Source organism: Harpia harpyja, chromosome Z, assembly GCF_026419915.1.
Source record: "Harpia harpyja isolate bHarHar1 chromosome Z, bHarHar1 primary haplotype, whole genome shotgun sequence".
NCBI classification, from domain to species: domain Eukaryota; kingdom Metazoa; phylum Chordata; class Aves; order Accipitriformes; family Accipitridae; genus Harpia; species Harpia harpyja.
The window spans coordinates 113,602,807-113,620,375 of record NC_068969.1 but is presented as its reverse complement, the minus strand read 5'-3'; the positions used below and the strand labels follow the sequence as shown (position 1 = coordinate 113,620,375).

At 39.3% G+C, this 17,569-nt stretch overlaps 1 protein-coding gene across 4 annotated transcripts in view; it reads left to right on the top strand.

The window, feature by feature from the left end:
• DYM (dymeclin) overlaps window positions 1-17,569 on the top strand; it is a 221,720-nt gene that overhangs the window by 117,332 nt on the left and 86,819 nt on the right. For 3 of the 4 annotated variants that reach the window (XM_052775917.1, XM_052775919.1, XM_052775918.1), the window contains one exon: window positions 11,411-11,575. The exons of the other annotated variant lie outside the window; for it this stretch is intronic. In XM_052775917.1, coding sequence (XP_052631877.1) covers window positions 11,411-11,575 — 165 coding nt within the window. The remainder of the gene's footprint in view (window positions 1-11,410; window positions 11,576-17,569) is intronic. 4 annotated transcript variants of the gene reach the window in all.

Sequence of the window (17,569 nt, the reverse complement as noted above, 5' to 3'; positions counted from 1 at the left end):
TGTTCAGATAAGGGAAAAGAGAATATTAGTAGCAAATGTCCTCTTGCTGGTATGACTTAGCAATGTAAATCTAATTAAGTTATTTTTTAAAAGGCATGAAGCATCCTTTGTTACTATGCGTTGAGTGTAGTTGTGGTCAAATGTATTAAAATGCTGCTTTAGCTGTTACCAGCAGAAAGAGGAGTACTCCATGTGGGCTCGCCTGTTTTTGCCTGTGTGTAACATATGGAGGTGAGGTTTTAGGCTGATATCAGCTGTTTCCAACATGGAAATATCATTGAACTTGGTTTAAGCCTGGTTGAACCTGCTGGGGATTCTGAGTGGGCACCTGATGGGTCAGTAATACCCTTGTCCCCCATCTGGTGTGAGCAGTTGAATGCCCTGCATGCCATTAGAAGTGTTCAGAGCCCGGGACCCCCAAGCTCACGGGTTATGGAGACTTCCCAGATGGACAGACTCACAGCCTTATTTTGAGATAGATTGGATCAGTGTGAACCACAGAGGGGTCTTGGGCAAACTCTTGCTTCTCTCTGTCTCAGGGTGTTCTCGCATGAAGCAGAGCGGTTGAACTGTGTTACTCTCTGCCTTGCATATCATAGCACGGGACTCCTTAAAAATACCATTGCTGATGGCTGATCTGGCTTAAAAAGGTTTTTAATACCTAAATATGTACTGATGTAAAAGCTCAACTTTGGACAAGATAGTTTGCTCTTCCCTTGACCACTTTTTGTGTCTCTGCTGACTTGTAAGACATAGCCCTCGTGGTAATTCTGTCATTTTGTGGGGGGAAGTCATTACGACATCTCATTAGTCTTCGGCCATCCAGAAAATTGTGCGGTACTTCAGTGCCTTATAAGCTGCCAGCCATTGCTTGGCAGAATGTGTGATTAAATGCATGTGATGCAAATTAACACAGAATCTTGGCCATAGAACTGAAGTTTATTGAAGTCTTGATACCTGTTTCAGGGAATCTAGAGCATCACACAGATACTAGCGTGCAACAGAGAGCTGCAGTTTGGAGGTAGAAGATCCCGCTGTCCCATCTTTAATGATCATGAATGGCCCATTCATAGTTATTGTGCCACATCAGCTCTTTGGAAACAGTACAGTTTGATAATAGTCTTCAAATTGGGGAATTAAACTTCTCTGGTTTTGGTGGAACCTTACAGCTTTTAAAACTGTTGATCTTGGGAATCTGTTATGATGGAGAGGAAGAAACATATGAGGAAACCTGCAGAGAAATAACTATTTTTGTGATAAACTTCCAGTGTTGCTTTACAGATGAATTTGCAGAGTAGACTCAGGTTCTGATTTGTGTCACTTAAGTTTTCTGTATGTTTAATAGTGAAACGAAGCAAAAATGAGAAAACCGGTAGCACTATCCCAGTCCTGCTAGTGCAATTTTGATTTCTTTTAGCTGGCCTGGAAAAAAAGGTTAAGGGCACTAAAATGTTTACTGGGTTGTATCCCACTGTATTATTTGGCATTTGGGTGTGTAATGTGCAGTACACTGAAGATGTGAATCTTACAGTTTGGGCATTTTAAAAAGTCTGGTTTATAGCAATAAATAAAATAAATAGCATAAGATTTTCTGAGACTTAAAAAAACCAAGGGAATTCTAATAGTCTACTATTATTTGCTATTCTAGTAGAATCCTAGAAACTGCAGTCTTGTCTTCTCGGTTTGTTTTGAATGGAATGTATTTATAGGACAGTGTTCCTTAACAGAAATAGAGGTGACTCAAGACAATGACTTGCTTGAACCTGTCTTTTATCTTCAGTTGCAGGGTATTTGGCTCATTAACCACTTTATTCAGATACAACATGTACTCTTTCCTTTTTAGAAAATTTCTTTTTGGAAAAAAACTGTGGAGTATGATCTGAAGTAATGAATGAGTAATGAACTTACAAGGATTTATCTGACAAACTAGATTAGTATTATGGCTGTAAGTAAGCATCAGTACAAAACAAAAATATAACATTGATTATAAATCTTTTTTTTTTTTTCCTTCTTGTCAGGGTGCTGCTTATTTCACACTTTAACTGATGTCATTGTATATGTCTAATGTTCTTCCAGCTTTGCAGTTCAGTGAACTAATTTCTATCTCCAGGTACGTGAAACCAGGATGGGTATGAGTGGCTGCAGGGAGGGAAGTAGGGCAGTTACTGATAACACCCAACTGAACTGTGTCAGTGCCCTCCAAACTGCTCCTGAAAACCTTGCTTTCCACCAGACATGGAAATTTTGAGTTCATTCAGACCCCACACTTAAGTGAGGATTTTCAAGCAGGCTTTCTAACTGAATTTAAGAATACGAGATAACAGTTTATGAAATTTCTGAGTCTCTTGAGTACTCGAGCCAAGGTATTTCCCACTACCATATACTTTTACCATAGTTTGCGTGGCTCACATTGCACTTTGAAACATCTGACACCTTTAAATGGAGGGAGAAACTATAGGTACAGAAGAAAGAATCAGGATTTAACAACTTTAATGTGCATAAGGTCTTTATAACTGTTGAATGACTCAACCTTTTTAATGGTAATGGCCTTCAGCAAGTTTAGGAAAGAACAGGCTTTTAGGTAAAGTAAATACACTTAGTTCTGCAATGAATAAATAAATTTGCTGTGAAGTTGTGTAGAGACATGTTTCTGTAACTCATTAATTGTGCTCTTGGGTCCACAAGTAGGTCTTTCTCCAAATACCACAATTTACATGGGCTCAGATGAGATGATGAATCCTGCTGCGGAACAGGGCGAGGGCTCAGACAAGCGCTGCCGACTCGTCGCGGTGCCCTCTCTTGCCGTGCTGTAGCTGTTGTCTCCCGACGGAGGATTTTCAGGTTCACGCAGACTGAGATGCAAATGGCCACGTTAATGCGGGTGTCGTAGGCATCTCCTGTAATCCCGTGCAGAGCCTGTGAATTATCACAAGTGTCTAGCCAAAGGATAAGTGCGCAGGAGGTTTCAAAAGCAACATTCCCATAGTAGCATCTCTTAAGCTGCCAGGGATATGTGCCTTCCCAGTAACTGGTGCATCTGGGTGATTAAAGCCTTTGCTCTTTGTCTGAAACATCAGTACTGAATAGACACTTCCTCCGAGCTCTTTCATATCTTTTTTTCTTATGGGTCATCAGTTGCTTGTGTCTGCTTCTAATATACAAATCCTTTTGTTCTTTTTGATAGAACTTCATCTGTGCAGAGGTAATTTGGCCTTTCTGTAGAAGAATCTCGTAGTATTTATCGTTTGACTTTTCAGTCTATCAAAGAGCTCCAGAATTTGTTTGGTTTTCATTTCCTTGCCCTCCTTCACTATAAATACTTTCATGCATAAAGATAATATTCCTCTTATAAGGCTGTTGTGTACATTTGGCCAGTACTGTGACAGAGTGCTGCTTCGGGGCATGGGAACTTACGTCTGTGACACATTATCACAAATAATCGTTTCTGAAGTATTTAAATAATTTTCATGCTTCTCTGTTCTGTGTTGTTATGGCACCTTTAACCCTATAATGACCCCTCGCCCCCAAACTGCTGCTTTGCAATAATGTAGTTTAAAATCCTGTCATCACTAAGATACAAATTTAGTGATACTTGTATCTGAAAAGTAGGTCTGCAGGAATTAAGTTTTTTTAGAGAGCTAAGAGAAGTCACCCTATTACTTAGATTAGGAAGTTAGGTGGGCATCAAGGAGGAAGTAAAGTACCAGTACTGCAAAAGGATTAAGTCAGGGATTACTTGAGAACTGACACATCCATGTCCATGGGACCTGGTGAAATGCATCCGAGGGCGCTGTGAGAATTGACTCATGCCATGGCAAGACCACTGTCTGTTGGATCACATCTGGAGAACTGCATCCAGGTTTTGGGCCCCTGGACGTAGGAAAGGTGTTGCTAAACCGGAGCAAGTTCAGTGGAGGGCTGCCACGATGGTTGGGGGCTGGAGGACTTGGTGTAGGAAGATGGGCTGAGGGAACTGGGCTTGTTTAGCCTGGAGAAGAGAAGGCTTCGGGGCAAGGCTACGGCAGGAGTTTCAGAGAAAGGGTTAGCAGCGTTCCCACACGTAGGAGGAGGTTACTGAGAAGATGGAGCCAGGCTCTTTAAAGAAGTGTGTGGCAGGAATATGAGAGAGAATGGTCAGGAGGTTCCAGCCTGATGAAAGAAGACAGTTTTTCATAGTCAGGGAAGCATTGGCACAGCAGACCAGAGAAGTTGTAGAGTCCCTCCCCGGAGGCTTTCAAGACCCAACTGGACAAAACCCTGGTCTGGTTTAGAATCAGTGTTAACCCTGCGTTGAGCAGGAGGTTGGGCTAGAGACCTCCTAAGGTCCCTTTCAACCTTAATTATGATTCTAAGATAATAATGAAAAAAATACTGAAACTGGCTAAAAAAGGAGATATTGTTTTGAGTGTTCTAGTATGGTAAGTGCCAATGCAATCTCCTGCATCCCCACTACTGACTTGTATTGTACCTTAAGCAGCTTAGCTGTGCTAACGCCACAGTGGCAGAAACCCACCCCAAAGAACCCTAAACCTCATTCCATGGACATATGCACATAAATCTTTCATAACAGTCTTGGTACTGAAAAACAAATGCATAGTATTCTTTCTACTGCCTGTCATCAGTACCACAGTTCATCATGTCATCAACGGCAGAGTACTAATCAGAAATGAAAACTTTCATCCAAAATCCTCATTTGGGGTGAGGTATGTGATGTATTCTACTGTTGGTAAGAAGGTAGATAGGCTTTTGATGGTTTGCCTTTCTGCTGTTTATACTGTATGAAATAACATTAATAGGTGATGCTTTAGGCAGACAATAAATTAACCATTCTTGTGGAGTGGATGATCTAATAAGTTGTCATCATCTATGTAGTACTTGAGTACAGAATGTATTTTGGTTGGGTTTGTCTTTGGGAACATACGAGTACTGACTAATAGAACTTCCTAGAACACAAGTTATCTAACACGAACAGTAGTAAAATGGTCGTAGCACGTCATGACATTCTCCCCGCGTGTATACAGGTGGTTTGGGGTTCTGACTAACGTGTGCTAGTTTAATTAGCTTATACTTTCATTGTTTTTCTCTTGAAAAGGCTTTCGTATTGGCTTTCCCATAGAGTCATGTCGTAGCATAACTCCCTTTTGAAAGTATAGTGATTAAGTCTTCAAACTCAGCGAAAGATGTTATTTGCTGTGCATTTTTCAAATTCTGCTGCAGAAACAATATGACCTAAATATTTAATCAGGCTTAGTAGAATTGGCTTTTTTTATTGCTGCAGATTAATCTAGTTTCTCTGAGCTAATATATGTGGCATGTATGTCTTCAAGACCTTACTTTTTCTCAATAATGTTAAAGATTTATAGCCTTCATAAAATCTGGCATGCACCAAGAGGAAGATTATGAATTACAATTACTTAAACATTAGCACTGGGAATTTTTCTTTTGAATCCAGTATATGCTGTTTCAGACTAGGTTGTGTTTATAGAGGGGTTAGTGAATACTGTTTTTATACCACTTTTCTATACCCTGCCCAGTGTTCTTCATTTCTGTGTTGTTAAAAAGATGGTGGCCTGGTGCTGTTCATGTTTTTGTCTTTGATATATTTATTCTAAAATTGCAGTTGACTTCACTAGAGAAAATATCAGCTTTCTGCTTTAAATAAATAAGGATGTAAGTAGCTTTGCATGTTTTGCTTAGTGCTGTTGTCTTGTTCAAGTCTGTCCTTAAAATTAATGTGGGGGTGTCATGAATTTCAGCACTTCTTATTTTTTAACTCTTATTTTGCAAAGTGTTCAGTCTGTGGTTGTAGTCTTGTGTACACCTCTTGAATTACATGGAGTTCGAGTTAAAAATTGGAGTGATATGATCACTTAAACCAAAACAATTGCAGTGACCATTTAGGACATGGAATTTTCTTCAGAAAAACAGGAGAAACAGCAGGTCTGGAAGAATCTTCAGCAAAGTCTCATTTGTGTGTTGGTTCTGATTTCTGCATGTTTCACACAAGGTTCTCGGAGGGCTTCCAGATGACCAGGGAGACTCAGTAAAGCTGCGGGAAGCCACGGCATCCATTCATGCCCTGGCAGCCAAGAGGGCAAACCGCATCCTGGGGTGCGTCGAACACAGCGTAACCAGGTGGTCAAAAGAGGGGATTATCCTGCTGTATTCAGCGTTGGTGCGGTCTCACCTTGAGTACTGCGTGCAGTTCTGGGCCTCACAATTTAAGAAGGATGTGAAGGTCCTTGAATGCATCCAGAGGAGGGCAACCAAGCTGGTGGCTGGAAGGAATGTCCTATGAGGAGCAGCTCAGGACTTTGGACTTGTCTAGTTTGGAGAAAAGGAGGCTGAGGGGTGACTTCGTTGCTCTCTACACCTTCCTGAGGAGGGGATGTGGAAAGGGAGGTGGTGAGCTCTTCTTAGGATCCAGTGGTAGGATGCATGGGAATGGTTCAAAGCAGCGCCGGGGGAGGTTTAGACTGGACATTAGGAAGCATTTCCTTACCGAGAGAGTGGTCAAACCCTGGAACAGGCTTCCTCGAGAGGTGAACGATGCCCCAAGCCTGTCAGTGTTTACGAGGCATTTGGACAATGCCCTTAACAACATGCTTTGACTTTTGGTCAGCCCTGAAGGGGTCAGGCAGTTGGACTAGATGATCGTTGTAGGTCCCTTCCAACTGGAAATATTCTATTCTATTCACGTGAGATGTAACTCTGCCATAATGCGAGTGGCAGTTCAGCTCGCAGCTAACCTCCACCTCCCCAGTGGCTCTAGCCATCAAACTCCCATTGATTTTTTAGTGTTTCTTTGATGCCGTTGTTTAACTGCTGTCATCAGAATACCTTTACTGATTTGGATTGTCCAGACTCTATGGAAAGGAAACTTTTCTCTGCCTTCATCAAATCTGCACTTACTTACAAATAAATACAGATATATTGCGTTAATTTTTATACGTATATAAAAACTTTGTTTCCCCTACTTGTGCCTGGGTTGCAGGCAGGGAATAATGTGTACAGGAAGGGTCTCTGCCCTCTCTGACGTCGGAGTGATGATGAGAGCATTCATTTTAGCTACTGCTGGTTCAGACAAATCTGAAAATCTCTCGGGAAGAGAGGAGCAGAGCGCCAGGATTACAGGAGATTGGTATAAGCAGGTGAGAGTATACTCACAGCAGTCAAGTGTAGGCGTTTGAAGATTTATGAGAACAGGCTGTCCTTGCAGGGTGGCAGCATGAAGGATGATTTGAGAAGTTGGGAAGAGTTACAAGGAAGAGCAATTTCCTTCTTGAGCAAATTTACTTTTTTTTTTTCTTTTTGTAAAAGAGTTTGTTGGGTTTTTTTCTTTTCCTTTTTTTTTCTCATTTGCCCAGCCAATGCTGAAGCTTCCTCCCTGCCTTCTCATTTTATACCAGCTGCTGGGCAGGATTAGACAATGCCGGGATCAGGGAAGTAAACACTGTCATGGGTGCCAGAAACTTAAGTAGCAGATATTCTCAGGTAGTATGTAGTTTACAGGTCTCTTCAGAGATGTCAGGTTCTCTATGCTGTCTTTTCTAGTGTCAAATTATTTTAGGTATATTTTTATTCAAAAATACGCATTATTCATGGTTAGCAAATGAGCCTTTTCTGTGTTGGTTTTGGTGTGTTGTTCAATTTTGGTCTCTTTCTTTCAATTCCCCACCCACTATGTGTAGTAGAGAAAGTGAAAAACAAACAAGAAACCCACAAAAAACCACCCATGGGAGTAAACCCTTGGAGACTTCTAAATGCTATGTTCTGACTTGAAAAGGGTCGACTTTGGTGCTTTGGCTTGATCCCTGTCAGTTTGAGCATCTTCACTTATCTTAAAGATGTTGTTGGGTTTCCATGTTCATGGTCATTTCCAACCTGTTTGTATTCTGGAATCACAGCTGATCAGATGTGAGAGATGGGTGACTACCAGACAGAGAGATTCCTGCCACTTTAGTCTCCAAAATCTTGATGCTAACCTCTGTTGGTTTGGATCTGAAAATTTTGGGCTTCTATGGCTTTAATAGCCTTGGCTATTAAAGACAAAGAATGCTGATAACTTAAAGTTTAATGGAGCATATGGAATTTTTTTTTTCTTTAATAGATTTAAATTTCTAGAGAATATAGCTATGGTAATATTTGTGTAGTGAGAAGGCATTAGAGGAGCTTTTTTTTTTTTGAGGTAATGAAAATAATAAAAAAGTGAACGTTTATTGTTATGTAAGAATATATATATTTTTTTAGCTGGGATAACTCAAGTCCACCCTGATTTCCCAGACTTATGTAACCAGACACTCCACTTTTTAGCTATTAGAAGTTGACACTGTAATGTTTTCTTATCAGAATTCAAGATGTTGATCAGATGGCTTTTACTTTTTATAAGAGGGAATTATAATCTTCTTCTGGAGTGGGATTTTAGTACAGTATGAGCTGAAGTTTTGTCCTCAGGGTAAACAGAATACATGAATAATAAGTGCACACACACCATCAATCAAATATAGTGTTCCTTATTTTCTGCAGTACTGCTTTTTCAAAATTTTCAGTACTATATTGTAGTTGACGATTGTCTTTTGCTGTAAAGCAAAAGTAATATGCCCCATAAAACATACAGAAGACAAAAATTCTAGTAACATGTAACTGTAGATGTAGCAGCTGCTAGAAAACTGATTTCTGGTGAATCAGGTAAGTCTGATTTCAAACTCAATATCCATGATTAGTCAGTGAAAGTTGGATGTAAATTTTTCTTAATGTACATATCTGTTGAGGGATCTAAGCCTTGATTTTATTCAGGTTTAGCTTAGAGGTTTTAATAATGGAGATGCTTAGTCTTTAATATGATGTAAGCTATGCTGGTCATAGTGGCTGTAATGCAAGTTAGAAGAGACAGGTTTATGGGACTGCGTTGCTCTTGGTGTGGGTTTAAAATCACACCTTTCAGTAAACAAGTTCAACTTTGAAAATAGGAATTGCCTTGCCCTTGTTACCTGAAATGGTGAAAGGGAGGATTGCAGAATTGCATTGGCCGTATTGTATAAACACCCAAGAGGACTGGTGATGCTTGAAGGTTGTTTTTCCAAAGTATGACTCTTGAAGAAGTGGCACCTTCAGCCAGCAGCTCCACCGACACCTGGAGCCGTCTCTGAAAGCCGTCTGCCCAAAGAACCGGTCCCTCCGGTGCTCGGTCCCGTCCGTGCTGTGGCAGGACGAGGTGATGGCACCGAGGCTGGCAGTGGTGGGAGGGCAGTGCTGCTGGCACTGTCTCGCCCTGCGGCTGTCTCAACAGGGCACGAAACCTCTGGGTGAAGTGTTGGGGAAATTTCTTCTCCCATCGCGTGCTGCGTTCTCATCCAGTTTGTCAGTTAAGCAGAAATGTGGTCATCGTGCTTTGGAGATCAAGTCTTGTTCTTCCTATCTATGGAGAACATTGACAGGGGTCAAAGATAAGTGATAATAGAAGGCGCTTTCAATTTCTTGACAAAAGCCAAACAAGGTCAAATGGCTGGAATGAGACCTGTAGAGGCTTGAAATAAAGTACAGTTTTCTAGTAGCAAGGCTGGTGCAATTTACTAAATGGGAGTAGTGGACTCATGACCATTTAAATCTTCTAAGCAACATCATTCTGAAAGATGCTCTTTAATCTGGTTTTGGAAAAAATTCTGTGGCCTCTGTGGGTAGCTGGAAGGGCAGGCTCATGTGTTGAGGGTTCCCCTTGGTACGGGATCCTGTAAATACCATACTTTATCTTCTCCATCCCCGGCCTGTGGAGTGAAGAGAATAGCCTGTGTTGCTCAAAACATGCTGTGGTCAAAAAAAAAAAAAAAGCATGATGGCTTAAGAAATTGCCTCCTTGCAGATGCTTCCTCTCCTGAAAACTAGTATATCTGCAAATCAAGTGCCAAAAGGGATTGTGTGTTCCTCAGCTTCCAGAGCAGAGGTAGGTGACTGACTTCAACCCAGTAGTGAATGCTATTTAAACTAAAGCAATGGGAGACGGTGGTTTTGATAAAAGTCTTGGGCTTAGAGCCTCACTGATTGCACCCACGGATCAGCTGTTGGTGGCACTCTTTTCTGTCCTGTTCTTTGCCCAAGGCGCACGAATAATTTGGTCTCCTGAAAGAATGTTTTAGCCACACGTGACTATGTCCAGTAGATGGATTATAGAGAGATACTAGCCTGTGTAATACAGACAGTTGGGTAGATAACCCATTGGCCAAGTTTCAACCTATGAAGCTATAAAATGATGTTGTTTTGATTTGGTAAGGACGTTGTAGCCTAGAGTTCAGGTGTTTGCTGATCCTTGACAAAGTCGGCAAAGGAGGATCTATTTCAAAAATCACTTAGTCTTCACTCTCTGCACTGGAAACTTTCCCAGTTTAGCACTCCAAGGGTGTATGTCTGTACTGGAGAGATACCCAGGCTGCAATGGGGATAGCAAACAGTCTGGTAGGAGCATCTTGATGCTTATGAAGAGCTGTCTTAATTATCTCACAATGTATTAGGCTGCTTAAGGCACTTTCCGGAGGACTTGCCACACACTATACCGTGGGCTGTACACCAGTCAAGTATTTTCTATGTAAAACCTATAATAATAGAAGTTCGAGGTATATTATGTGTGCGCTTCATAGTTTACCAGTGATGCAGTTTGTTGCAGGTGAACTACTCTCATTAGTTTATTCTTCTTCCCATTATGAGTGGGAGGATATCCTGTGAATAGGCATAGGCAATATCTCTTACTCAAGAGCATTCGGAGTTGGTTAGTATGCATACTACATATTTTATTGATTGCTCTATAGATATTTCATGGAAGTGATTTTAGTTTTTCATGAAAAAGCTGACCAGGTCTTAAGTGTGTAACTCAGTTATGATAAAGCACCATGTTTGAGGAATTAGAATTAACTACAGGAATACTCTACCACTGGAATCCCAGGCTGTGAGAGCAGTTTGCACTGATCAGTAATTCTGTAAAGTGAGATGTCAATTTCCATGAAAACCAGTTAAATTTTGTGAATACTCTTAAGGTTTTTTTAATAGTTAACTTTGTAAACAAGGTTCAGACTCGTGCATTTATATTTTCAGGGTGAATTGAGAGAGGCAAAACCTTTTCTTAATACTACCAAATGAAAAAAAAAAAAAAAAAAAAAAAAAAGCCCAATTTCTCGCATCTCTGACATGTGAGACTTGGCAAGTTCCCTTTGCGGTAGTGACAGAACCAGCGTATGGGCACAGGCTAACAGATCCTTCTGTCTTTTGAAACTGTTGCTTTATGTCAAACTGCTCCATGGCTTACTTGGCATCTTCCATTGACTCTTGGCACAAAAACCAAGGACGTTAAACCATAAATTAGCTTTCTTAAAGGAAAATACCTCTCTTTTCTGTTTTTTCTCCCTTTACCCTTGTCTTTCAGTTATACCTGCCGCCACTTGCGGAGATATGTATATGTCTTGGACAAACTGTATTTCCCCCACTCTCACTGCTCTACGCTGCAGCATTGCTTCTCGACCCTCAGTGACAATGGAGAGGAACTCTTGTCTTTAACTTGTTCTCACATTCTCAGATCCTATGCTTCCAGGTTATTAACCTCTGCTCTCCATTTACTGCATGCTGCATGCTCTGTGACTGATCTGTGCATGTTTTCAGTAAACCGATGAATAGCATTAATTTCTAAGGGGATGGTTTGTGTCTTTATGGCATCCTTGATGTATGTCCTAAAAAGTGTGGTAGAAATGGGAGTCTAATAATGGTTTGGTTTTGGTTTGGTTTTTTTTTAATTTAGAAGACAACTTCTGGAATTAATGTGTGGCCTTTGGAAGTTTTAAATGCTTTTTATGTTAGAGTGAAAGTATTTTAATCCTTTTCCAAAGCTGTGACATAAGAACGTAAGCTGTGATTCACAAAGCTTCCATAGAGTTATGTAGTTTGTTTGGAATTAGTGCAGAGATCTAAGTTGTCTTACACGTAAGTGTCTAATACTTTATTGACACCCGTTATTTTGGTAAAATTGCCTATACAAATTGCTTTTTGAGAATGGGAACGATAGAACTTTTTTCCTCAAGTTCAGTAAATTGTCATGGCACGTAATGATAAATTAAGAAAGATCTGCCTTTTTTGATATGCCTGATCAGTTTTGATTATACAGAGTAAGAATGGTGAGAATCCATCAGCCCAAAATGACAACATAAAATCCTTGTTCATGATGCAGAAATATAGCTACTCTACAGAAACAGTAAAATAGTGGGAATTTCAGAATAAATTCTACTTGCAACACCCAAATGTTTTTTTGTTTTGTTTTAAATTTAAAAACATTTAAAAGCTCTAAGATGTTTACTCCCAGTAAAAATTTAAGTTTTACTATTTTACTGTTGACGCTGCAGATAATAAAATACATTGACCAAGATGCTAGAAGTTTTAGGAAAACAAGGAAAAAATTGCATGACAAAATTGATCAGAACATGGAAAGCATCCAGGGTGGAAATGCAGCTTCCCAGCTAAGCCAGCATACAATAGCAATAGACCACACAGTAAACATAAGTAAAACCAGCTTGATTGTCAAGGGAAGAAAACATGGCATGCAAGCTGAAATAGCTCTTTTTGTATAAAAGAAATTTTATAGTAGTACATAATGACGGAGAGTTACACTGAAGCATCTCAACAGGAGATGAAAATCTAGCTGTCCCAGGGGCGTTCTCCAGATTAATTTGAAACAGGGGTATGGTATTAAAGTAGGCAAAAACCTAAGATTTCAAAGGCGTTAGTTAAAAATGAATAATAATAATGAAGGCAGTCCACACCAAAATCTTGTTTAAGATGGAATGTTTTACATGTAGGAATGATATCCTGAAAACATAAAAGAAATGGCACTAATTATTCCAGCTTGTTTCAATGAAATTTTGGTAATTTTGGTAATACAACGGCAACACTACAACATTAAGTTGACAAAATCATCCTTGGGAGACTAAGTGCTACTCCATGGATATTGCATCTTTCAAGTGGCTTTATGGATGAAAATAAACACTGATAACACTATAGGCATTTTCATATAACAAGCTTGTAAAGTTTTTAGAGCAAAAAGTTCATCTAGTTAGTCCCCATGCTGAAACTGATGGAGAAATAGTTTACTGGTATTACTTTCTGAAACGGGAGTTATGCATCAGTTGAGATATATTTGAATATATCAGCCTAGGAGATTGTAAAATCTCTGGTTTTCGTTAGAGGTTATCCTTTTATGAGATAGGAGGACAGAGTATTTGAAATAGAAATTGCTGCTTGAAAAAATATATAGGTAGCAGGTTTTAGTGGCTAATTCTCTGTTGTTTTTTTGGTAATATATGATTAGAAAAGTGTGTGCCCAGGAAACTTGTCTGCGTAAGTCTATAATAGCATCAATACAGTGGCATAAATGGAGGGTGCCCCAAAAAGTGTTTTTTGTGTGAATCTGTGCATCCGTCCCCTATCAAGTCCTGCAGTATTTTATCCTGTGAGCAGCCTGCTTAGGCAAGAGATGGAATGCATAAATTACTGAAGGCAGAGGATGATTAATTACGGCGGTTTATAAATCATGACGCTCCCATCCAGGCCTCTTTGCAGTGCTCCTGGTAAAGAATATAAAACTTAGCCCTGAGTAATGGCTGGTCTCCAACACTGTCCTGATACCCCTAGATGATGTTGCCTGTCTTCAGACATCCTATAGAATTAAAGTTTTTATTCCTATTTTGGTACATTTTGTGTGCAAACATGAATATGTATATGAACAGTTGTACCTTTAATTTGGAGGTGGGGAGAGGGAATTAATAAAAGTAAAACAAAGGAGAAAAGGTGAAGGCGGCTTTGGAATGATGACACTGCCTAATTAATAGTAGTTAATAACCACTGTTTTCCCTTAAAGCACTTACAAAAGTGCGTTTATGCTGCTGGCTGATCAATGTTCACATTTTCAAGCTACCACAGATTTGTATAAGATACTGGTGGTGACCTGTCAAATCTATAAGCACACCGCATCCCACACTTACTGAACAGCTAACCCTGGTTAAAGTGGGGGGGAAGGGAAGGAAAATAGTATATATTCTGATATCCCGCCTGGAGTAAGCCCGCAGCACCAGGTCTCCAGGCAGCTTTAATTGGGATTTAGTGCCAGCGTTGCTTTCGGTGGCTTTTCTAAATTATAAAAACAGGGAGACACAACACCTATTTTATTATGCAATGCATTAGCATAGCATAAATATTGAGCCTGGGATTGTAATCTGTCATTGCTACTGTCTAATAATTCTGTTGTGGCTGTGCTATTTATTGATTATTGCAGTAACTGTGCTTCGTGATGTGAAGTATGTTCTCCCACCCTTACCGTTACGGTTTTCTTTTGAATTGCATGTCCATCATGTGATGTTTTAATGCTCGTGTGTGTTCCCTTTTTCTTTTAAACCTCTTTGGGTTGCAGTCAATCTCAGGAAAATTGTTTTTGAAAACGAAACTGGCTTAGTGCATGCACTAGCAAAAGGCAGCTAACAAGCAATGATTTGTTTTGGGATGCTGAACAAATTAAGGACAGTTTTATTTTCATAGCTAGCTTGACATTGTTTGTGTGAAAGCAGGAAATATGGTCTTGCTGAGCCTTGTAAATTGAGTAAACATGTTCGTGAAGCAGTAGAGCAACAGGAAAAATTATATGGATTCACTTGAATTAAGTTTTTCACCCAGAGAAAAAAAGACAAAGAAATATGATGTCAAATTTACAGAGTTTACCCATTTTGCCTATCTTTTATTACTTAATGCTAGGTTTGTTTAAACAGCAAAATGTATCTAATAAGATTTTAATACTCCCTTTCAGAAGTGTTCTGGCACATTGTCTGAAGCCTGTAGAGGATAAGCTTTGCAATCGTACTCCTCCCATGCCATCAGAGTCGATGGAATTCTGCAATTACATTAATTTAAGAATGTGCAGTCTTTGCAGGATCAGAGCCTTGGAGGTTAGCTTTGAAAAATACTGCTAATTACCAGAAATGTTTCTGTCGCTGCAATGTGATGGTGAAGTACTGCATAAAGCCAACTTGTATTCATTATCCAGTTGCCAGCTCCTTTTTTCCTTGGAGTGTGAGCTGTGCTGGGGCATCGGAGCTGGATCCCAGGAATGTATAGACAGTCCTTTGTGTCATCATACGGATTACTGGCCCGTCCTTCAGTACGTACAGGAAAGGTGTCAGAGTATCATCCTTGAAAACAGCTGAAACATTTGCAAGTCTGACGTATTTGCTTTGGCTTTAGTCTGTGAAGGGAAGGTGGGGAGAAACATGAGGCAGATAACGTTTATTATTGAACCTTAAATGGTTTTTATGTGGATTAATGCAATACAGGGAAGTACATCAGTTAGTATTCTTTCAAATGGGTTTTGACAAGTATGGATTCCTTTTCTCTAATTCTATAGATCATCTTTAGCATTTGTTTACATTCAGTTTTTAAGCAGTTAATATAATAATCTCGCCTTAAGTTAGTGCAAGTAAAATGTCAGTACATCAGCCTTGCGTGAGTACTAGCTGGATAACAGAAGGTCCGGGTGTTCTCTTCAAGAGCCCCTTCAGCCTTCTGAAAACTGGTTCTTTTCTATTTTCCTGCTATTTCCAGTTAAAGCACTCAGTTCTTTATAACTTTTGAAAATAGTTTATATCACTTCTGATACTTGCTCTGTGTGATATCTGAAATATGAAGTACCAAATATTGATCCTTACTTCACTGGGAGCTTCACCTGTGAGAGGTGATATTGAAAATGTTCACCATGTAAAGAGAATCAAAGCATTATTGAGAAATACTAACAGTTAAATTATAAACATCTAGTAGGTGGGACAACATATAAACACAGTAGTCAACAAGATGAACCATATTATTTTGACTTTAATGATCATTTAAATGGGAAGGTCTCTATTTGGTATCACACCTTGGGTAAACATGGCTGTCTCTGCAAACAGGTTGCCCAAACAGAGTGAAGTCAGTGCAGGTAGGCTTCCATCCAAAGTGGTGTGTGAAGGCAAAAATGTTGTAAATTGGTGTAGGCAGATGAAATTGGTTGAGAACGAGACAACTTCCAAAGGTGACAAAAAACCTTACTTCTGTAGGAAAACGATGCTTGAGTCTTATCTCATAAGGGGCCCCAGTCACGGGATCTTATCTTTATTGATAAATACCTCAATAAAAATCTGAGAAAGGAGAATAATTTGTGATGTATTAATTGGACCTTATCGAAAAGGCTTTTTAAGTCTTTATAAGTTTTGAACAACAGCTTGCTTTTTTCAGGTTTTATGAATAAACCCACTTATGTCATAGGATTGGAAGCAGAATAATGAAAATGGCAGAGTCTGGACCCGTCACAGGCGAGAAATACCTTCACTTCATTTATCACTAAAGCAAACTATTTTTGGAATAGTAGATAACTTAGTTTAAAAATTGTTGGGTTTTTTTTAAAAAAAAAAAAAAAAGGAATTTGTATTTCTCCAATGAAAAAGTCTAAAAATCTTGGTGGATTTAAGGGCTTTTTAAGAATAAACTAGCTCGATACTCTCTTTTGACAACATGGATTAAAAACTTTTGTTCTGTGGGATATGTTAGTAAGATTCTGTGCCTCGCTTCCAAAACTGGCATCTGACCGATGGTCTGTGGGTCCTTTTCCTTTTCCTTTCCTTTTTCCTTTCTGCTCCCACAAGCGTTATTTCGTGTGCTCTGCTCAGCATCCTGCCAAGTCAGAAGGCTGGTGAGAACAGAATTGGTACCCATTCAGGAATTACAATATCATTGCATTATCATAGAGTATAATTATGGGTTGGTTGGGAAATTTTTCTGGTTATTGAGACATGTCATTATTCATCCAGCTTCTAATGTCAGAGTTGGAAATTGTGCATTTTTGTGGCAATTAAAAAAATTTTTCTCTTAACATGATCACCTGTACACTGACAAATTCCAACTGCTGCAATTACCAGTGTTTAACCTAAAGACTCAAAGATGGTCTTTTTCCTGATGGGTTTAATATTCATTGTTTATTTTTTTTTCTTTTTACCCAATGCAAACCCAATGCTGTGGGTTGCTGTAATAATCATCAATTTCAGTGATTATGGTACATGCATTTTAAATTTCAGTCCTAGGTAGATAATGGAACAGCTGACAATTAACTTACTTAAAAGTAAGAATAAATAGAAATGGACAAAGGAAAAAAGAGACAATCAAGCTACATTAATATTTCTTTGAGGATGCAGGCTGGTTTTTTAATACCAATATGCTGAGATTTCTATAGAGCAGCCTGTAAGTTTTTATGGAAACTCTGTTCTCTGAGCTTCCACGCAGGATGTTTTGTGTGGACTCAGTTCCCAATCTGGGATCACAGGTCAGGAGATGAGGCTTTTTCTTTGGCCACTGCAATGCTGTGGAACAACATTTCCCTGAAATCCAGTTCATTTAATCATTTTCCTTTGGGGAAAAAAATAGAAATTAAAAAAAAAAAATGGTCAAAGGTCTGTTGAATGAATATAATTTAATGTTTTATTGCTTTTTGATGGGGATTTTTAGTCAGCTGCTGATAATTTTATTG